This window comes from Marmota marmota, unplaced genomic scaffold (genome assembly GCF_001458135.2).
Source record: "Marmota marmota marmota unplaced genomic scaffold, marMar, whole genome shotgun sequence".
Lineage (NCBI taxonomy): Eukaryota > Metazoa > Chordata > Mammalia > Rodentia > Sciuridae > Marmota > Marmota marmota.
The window spans coordinates 31,050,367-31,058,549 of NW_026000174.1; the positions used below are offsets into that span (position 1 = coordinate 31,050,367).

At 36.7% G+C, this 8,183-nt stretch overlaps 1 protein-coding gene across 1 annotated transcript; it reads right to left on the reverse strand.

Annotated features, from left to right (window-relative positions):
• Positions 1-6,124: 6,124 nt before the first annotated feature.
• Positions 6,125-7,114, reverse strand: LOC107158214 (mas-related G-protein coupled receptor member X2-like). The gene has a single exon (XM_015504685.1). It carries the CDS (start codon positions 7,112-7,114, stop codon positions 6,125-6,127), a length of 990 nt encoding a protein of 329 aa, XP_015360171.1.
• Between the last annotated feature and the right edge of the window lie 1,069 nt (positions 7,115-8,183).

The following is an 8,183-nucleotide window of genomic DNA, read 5'->3' on the forward strand; positions in this document are numbered from 1 at the left end:
GTGATGCTGTATTTTATCAAATGCTCTCTCTGCATCTATTGACATGATCTTATAATTTTTATCTTTGAGTCTATTGATGTGATAGATTGCATTTATTGATTTCCGTGTATTGAACCAACCTTGCATCCCTGAGTTTAACACTACTTGATCATGGTGCACTATCTTTTTGATATGTTTTTGAATTTGATTTGCCAGAATTTTATTGAGAATTTTTGCATCTATATTTATTAGAGATATTGGCCTGAAGTTTTCTTTCTTTGATATGTCTTTGGTTTTTGAAATCAGAGTGATAATGGCCTCATAGAATGTGTTTGGAAGTGTTCCCTCTTTTATATTTCATGAAATAGTTTGAGAAGTATTGGTATTAGTTCTTCTTTAAAGGTCTTATAGAATTCAGGTGTATATCCATCCAGTCCTGGGCTTTTCTTGGTTGGTAGGCTTCTGATGGTCTCCTCTATTTCCTTTATTGAAATTGATCTATTTAAATTGTGTATATCATCCTGATTTAGTTTGTGCATATCATATGCCTCTAGAAATTTGTCAGTGCCTTCAATATTTTCTATTGTATTGGAGTACAAATTTTCAAAATGTTTTATAATTATTTTCTGTATTTCTGAAGTGTCCATTGTAATATTTCCTTTCTCATCATTTATGTTAGTAACTTGAGTTTTTTCTCTCCTTCTCTTTGTTAACATGGCTAATGGTTTATCAATTTTATTTATTTTTTCAAAGAACCAACTTTTTATTTTGTCATTTTTTTCAATTGTTTCTTTTGTTTCAACTTTATTGATTTCAGCTCTGATTTTAATTATTTTCTGTCTTCTTCTGCTTTTGGTGTTGATTTGTTCTTTTTTTTCCCTAGGGCTTTGAGATGTAATGTTAGGTCATTTATTTCTTCTTTGAAGGAGTAAACTCCATGCAATGAACTTTCCTCTTAGAACTGCCTTCATGTGTCCTAGAGATTTTGATATGTTGTATTGGTGTTCTCATTTACCTCTAAGAATATTTTAATCTCCTCCTTTATATCTTTTGCAACCCATTGTTCATCCAATAGCATATTATTTAGTCTCCAGGTGTTGGAGTAGCTTTTGTTTTTTATTTTATCATTGATTTCTAATTTAATTCCATTGTGGTCTGATGGAATGCAGGATAGTATCTGTACTTTTTTGTATTTACTAAGAGTTGCTTTGTGGCATAATATATGCTCTATTTTAGAGAAGGATCCATGTGCTTCTGAGAAGAAAGTGTATTCACTCGTTGATGAATAATGTACTCTATATGTGTCAGTTAAGTCTAAGTTATTGATTGTATTATTGAGTTCTGTAGTTTCTTTGTTTAACTTTTGTTTGGAATATCTATCCAGTGGTGAAAGAGGTGTGTTAAAATCACTCAGAATTATTGGGTTGTGGTCTATTTGACTCTTGAACTTGAGAAGAATTTCATTGATAAATGTAGATGCTCCATTGTTTGGGGCATATATAATTATAACTGTTGTGTCTTGTTGATGTATGGTTCCCTTAAGCAGTATGAAATATCCATCTTTATCCCTTTTGATTAACTTTGGCTTGAAGTCTACTTTATTTGATATGAGGATGGAAACCCCTGTTTATGCAGACCATGTGAATGGTATATTTTATCCCAACCTTTCACCTTCAGTCTATGGATGACTTTTCCTATGAGATGAGTCACTTGAAGGCAGCATATTGTTGGGTCTGTTTTTTTAAATCCAATCTACCAGACTATGTCTTTTGATTGGTGAGTTTAGGCTATTACCATTCAGAGTTATTATTGAGACGTGATTTGTATTTCCAGTCATTTTTGTTTATTTTTGGTATTTAGTTTGACTTGGTTTCTTCTTTGTTTGGCTTTTCCTTTATTGTGGTTCTTCCCTTTACAGCTTCTCATTGTTGTTTTTCATTTCCTCCTTGTGGTATTTTTGCCAAGAATGTTCTGTAGTGTAGGCTTTCTTTTGTGTGTGTGTGTGTGTATGTGTGTGTGTAAATTATTTTAGCTTTTGTTTATCATGTATGTTTTTATTTCATCGTCAAATTTGAAACTTAATTTTGCTGGATGTAAGATTCTTGATTGCCATCCATTATCTTTTAGAGCTTGGTATATGTTCTTCCAGGATATCCTGGCTTTAGGAGTCTGGGTTGAAAAATCTGCTGAGATCTGAATTGGTCTTCCCTTACAGGTAATCTGATTTTTCTCTCTTGAAGCCTTTAAAATTCTATCCTTATTCTATATGCTAGGCATTTTCATTATAATGTGTCTTGGTGTAGATCTGTTGAAATTTTGTACATTTGGTGTCCTATAGGCCCTCTTATATTTGATTTTCCAATTCATTCTTCATGCTTGGGAAATTTTCTGATATTATTTCATTGAAGAGATTGTGTATTCCTTTGTTTGAATCTCTGAACCTTCCTCTATCCCAATAAATCTTAAATTTGGTCTTTTGGTAGTATCCCATAATTCTTGGATATTCTGTTCATGGTGTCTTACCATCTTCACTGTGAGGTCAACTTTATTTTCAAGATTGTATATTTTGTCTTCATTGTCTGAGGTCCTGTCTTCTAAGTGATCTATTCTGTTGGTGATGTTATCTATTTAGTTTTTTAATTGGCTTATTGTTTCTTTCATTTCAAGGATTTCTGTTTCTTTTTTTTCAGTATCTCTATCTCTTTCTTGAGGTAAACTCTTACAACCTGTATTTGCTCTGTTATCTCTTTGTTGGTATGATGGATGGTTGCCTGTCTTTGTTCTCTTATCTCTTTGTTGGAGTGATTTCATTTTTTAAAACTACCACATTTTAGCTTACTGATTTATATTGTAATGCACCAGAGGTGTCCCTGTCAGACAATTAGAAACACTGCCAATTTTGTATACTTCAAACTTTCAGTTAACTAAAACATTCTTCCAAGAATAACTTTCTGTGATAATTTTTAGTTATTTATTTGATTACAAAATATTATAGCTTAGAATCTATAAAGCCACACACTTTTTAGGCCAGATATTGTCCTAGTGAGTACACATTTGGGTGACTTTGCTGTTCCAAGGGTAGTCCTAGGATCAGCAGCATTAGCTTTATCTTTTTTTTTGGGGGGGGGGTGCTGGGGATTGAACTCAGGAGCACTGAACCACTGAGTCACACCCCTATCCATATTTTGTATTTTATTTAGAAACAGGATTTCACTGAGATGCTTAGCTCTCACTTTTGCTGAGGTTGGCTTTGAACTCAAAATCCTCCTGTCAGCCTCCCAAGCCACTCGAAGCATCAGTAGGTTTCTGTGTTGGTTGTTAGAAATGTACTGTCAGGCCCCACAGCATACTTGCTTCATTGGAAATCAAGACATAGGAATACTCGTTAAAGGTTGAGACACACTGGTCTAAATGAAAATGGGGATATAAGATATGTATACTAGAGCAGAGTAGGGGAAGGAGGTATTTTCAACTCAGGTTTTATTTATTTTGAAAATATCAGTTTTACAAATAATTTATTATCAAATATGATGGTCTCTTAAAAATATTTTTATTATTGAATCCCTGATAGTATTTCATTTTCTTAACTTCCAATAATTTAAATATTTCAACAATATTGGTACCACCTTGACATCCAAGAAACCTCCATGATATTTTTCAGTTTATTCTCTCCTTAATCATCATAATGTCTAAATAAATTGATTTACAATTCAATAAATTGTTAATGGAAACCATACCTACTGCACTGCCAGTGGGATGAAAGATAGCACATGTAACTATGTATAGTACATAATACTTGATAATAAATGTTACTGGTTTATGTATTTACTAAACTATACTTCTATTGTTAATTTGAATATACTCCTATTTATATGGAAAAAGCTTACTATAAAACTGTATGCATGTTATGCTGGCAGCAGCCACATGCATCTCATATTCAAGTCTCTTGATTGTACCATTTTCTTTTGTGCTTGATGTAATAGTTTTTTCGTTTATCATAGCGATAGGAGTCATAAATCTGTATGAGTATTATACACACATATGGTTTCAGTACACAATGGGCCATACCATCTAAGTTCATTTAAGTTTACTCTATGATGTTCCTACAATTATGAACTTGCATAAGAACAAAGGTATCCCCATCATTAAGCAATGCATGTCTATGTAATGAACAGTTATGCCAAAATGAGTTATATTAAATGATAGAAATTGATAGATATACCCAAAGATTCAAACTGCATCTTTTATCTTCTGGACCCTATAGAGCTTTTGCAGCTGACCTGAATTTTTTGTCACATGTGTAACAGCATGTTTAAATAACAATATATTCTAAATATCCAATTTCTGCATTTCATCATGACTTTTTCAGGAAAATGGATGGAATTAGAGGTCATTAAGTTAAGTGACAGATTAAGAAGGTCAAGGATTGTATATTTTCTCTAATGTGTGGAAACTGGACAGAAAAAAAGGGGAAAAGAAGGTGAAAGGAATTTCATGAAAATGGAATGGAGACCAGTGACATGAAAGGGACCAGAGAGAGGGAAGAGAGGAGGGAAAGATAAAGCACTGGGAGAGGGGTAAGTCTGTGAAATTGACCAAACTGTGTTATGTGCATGTATGAATATGTAACAATAAATCCCACTCTTATGGATAATTATAACACACCCATAAAAATAGATCTGAACAAATTCTGTATTTCAAAAGTTGTGTAGGTGACACGCAGACTTTAAATATGAGATTTCTGCTAACTTGTCACCAACTCTTATGGAATTATTCATATCAAGGCTATAAAAATGTTTTGCAATGATTTTTTATGTGAGGAATAAAATTTTGAACAAATTTAAAGGTAAACTATCTCCCTAGTTCCATTATGGACCCTTTTCAGGAAAAAAGACCTCCCCAGAGAAGCAGGTGCATTCTACTGCTTCTTTTTCTCTTCTGTACATTACATCTCTTTTCTACCTCTCTGTTGTTTATTCTTTTGCTTCTGATATTTTGGTTGGACATATCCTGAGAAAACAGTCCAGAGAGCAAGACATATTTTTTAGGCTTGCCTTGCTAGGATGACCTAGATGGTCCTCTCTGGACTTGCCAGGATTGTAGCATGGATTCCAAATAAGTTTGTAAAACTTTTGCCAACCCCCATCACTTCTAGGCCATGGCAATCATTGATCACTGCTCTAAGCACTTCAGTCTAAAGATCCTTCTTAAGAGGGTTCTTGCAGTCACAACTAAATACTTACGGTGGCACAAGGACTGAAACTCATTTAGAAACTGAATGCCTTTTCCAGAACCAATTCTGTGCTTTTAAAAACAATATAATAATGAATTGATTCTTCTGCCATTTCCATCTGTTCAAGTTCTACTTATCTTTCTGACTTAAACAATATCCGTGTGGCTGAAAAGGTGACAGAGGCACATGCTCGGTACATTAAATTCCAAGTTTTTCTAGAAGCCTTCCCTATCTATTGGCCAACACACACACACACACACACACACACTATTGAGATCTTTCTGCACTCTGATCCTTGTATCTGTTTACTTGCTGGGAGGATTTATACCAGTTACACCAATATGACAGGTATGTCCAAGGAGATCTCTTCTACCAAAATCTATACAATCTACTGGAGAACAGCAACAAAAATCACTTCTGCTTTCCCAGATAGCATAGTGTATTGATAATGTTGTTGCCTCAGATTCAGAACTCATTCAGAACAAGCTTTCTACCTGCAGCAATGTCCCAACATAGATCCCAAGATGATCCACTCACAGCACAGAGAGAAATAAGGAATAATTGTTTTCTGTAACTTCAGGTAGAAAACAGTCATAAATAAAAAAAATTATGATTTTGAAGAAAAATTCTTTCCATTAGAATGAAATTTTCAAAGAAAAGCATCAATAAGAAAAATTTAGAGGATATTTGATGAAACATTTATCAAAAAATACAGAAAAGAGTTGAGGCATGCTACGTCAGAGAGCTTTGTCTAAGAAAAATAAGAAAATCCAGGTTAACATAAATGCACTTGGAGACTATGGAAAATCACAGAGGCATTTCAGGGGCTGAGAGAGGAGCAGGCAACAGTCAAATGTGGCAGGACACTGTTGATTCTCAGACAGACATCTGAGGCAATAGGGCAGAGGCTCTTCATCTCTGTCCCACTCTGCTCTCTGACATCTCCAGGGTTCCTTGAGAAAGGCTGTTACCACCTTCATCCTTTTCAGGAGTGTCCTGCAGAGCCCGCTCAAGCACTAGCTTGAGGTTCTGGTTCTGGGACTGCTGCCTAAAGGAGCCGACAAAGAAGTAAATGATGGGGTTGGCTCCACTGTTAACACAGGACAAGACAAATGAAACCATATTAAGACAACCTAGTGTATATGAATCATTGTGAATCCAGTAGACCAGGAACAAATAGATGCCAAATGGCAGACCACAGAGGAGGAAGACCAGAAATGTGAACAGAATGGTCACATACAGCCTGCTCAGTTGCATCCTCCGGGATCCACAAAGGATCCTGCCCAGCAGGGTCAGGCTGGACCCTGAGAGGATCACAAATAAAAACATCAGCCACGCAGCTATAATAAAGTCAACAGTTTTACATCGATTAATCGCAAAACTCATAGACAGTTTTAAACAATAGACCCTGTCCAGGATGCTCAGTAACATGGACAGGGCCCAGAACAGGGCACACATGACAGCTGACATGTGTGTAGGGCGGTGGCAGTGGTACCAGATGGGCCACAGGACCGACAGGCAGCGCTCAGTGCTAATAGCACTGAGCATGCTCAGGCCTGCAATGTAGCACATGATTCCCCCAGTTCGTATGATGCCATAAGTAGGGACGGAGAAGCAAAGGAACATTTTGATGACATCTAGTACAAAAGCAGTGGTATTGAAGCAGAGAAAGAGGAAGTCAGCAGCAGCCAGGTTGAGGATGTAGACAGAGAAGGCGTTCCTGCGTATGCGGAAGCCCAGGAGTAAGAGCACAGCCACATTTCCTGCCAGTCCGACCAGCAAAATGATGAGGGTCAGCATTTTTGAGGTCATGTTATTCATGTTACAAGTTGGATGAGGGCTCAGGTAATTCCTATCGGTTGGTGTGGCTTCTATCTTCCAGACTGGGATGGTTGAATTCATGCTTCCAATCTCTCCACTGGTGACCCTGGTAACAAAACAAGACTTGAGCACTGATGCATGAGATCTGATTTTAAGTATCATCTTGCTATGTGGGAATTACTCTCTCCACTTCAAAGAGGAAAAATAAAACCAGGATTATGGAGATGAACTCATGTATCAAGGGCTCGGGAGGGTGGTTCTGAAATATGGATTCAAATTCAGTACTCATCATCTGAATAGCTTGAGCTCTCTGACCTGAAAATAAATGACATAGCAATATGCTATGATCCAAACACTCCCACTTAATGGGCTTGAGCTGTGGACCAGCTCTGATTTGTCCTTGAAGTTTTCTCTCAGTTGTAGGAATTGAGGCAGACGCAAGGGTGGTCATGATACCCCCATGACCATGAGTATTTCATTCATGGAGAAGAACTTGGCTTTGTGACCGTGAGGAAAATGTGAGCTCTTACTAGGACAGGAGAGAGAATGGCTGGGTCTAGAAACTGCTCAGTGTGTCAGATATAGAAGAAAATTGTCATTTTTGACATTTGCAGTGCTGAGATATGTGTGGTCCACTGGTTCTCAATACTCGTTCAATGGATGAACGCATGAAAGGGGAGGGAGACTTAGAGTGTTAGATGATTTGGGATAAATACCATAATTGGCATTAGAACACGCACATAAAAGAGAGAAAGCAAAAATCATTTATCGTAATTTTTATTGTGAACAGCTCTGGGTGTTTTATAATTCATCACCTGCGTCCTAATAGCATGTTGACTACTGAAGTGCCTTTGGAGTAAGGATTCAAGACGGCTTTGTTCAGCACTGAGGACAGTTTTGGAGCACAGTGGGGGTAGCATTTGTGTCTTAGCAGAATTGCTCAGCAGTGTGGGATAGGAAGTATCATGTAGGAGTGAGGTCTGAGTGCCACTGAAAAGAGGTATTTGAAGTGGGTGACCCTCTATGGAGTACTATTGAGTGGTGTGTATAATGTAGACCTACTGCGTTCTCTCTTCCTAAAGATCCTAGTAGCATTTTCTTTCTTGCTAAAACAAACAAACAAAAAAACTTTTGTGTCACTGAAGCCTGT

Bases quoted from the DNA above. Each gene is read 5' to 3' on its own strand.
- LOC107158214 (XM_015504685.1), bottom strand. From the start codon at position 7,114: ATGAATTCAACCATCCCAGTCTGGAAGATAGAAGCCACACCAACCGAT.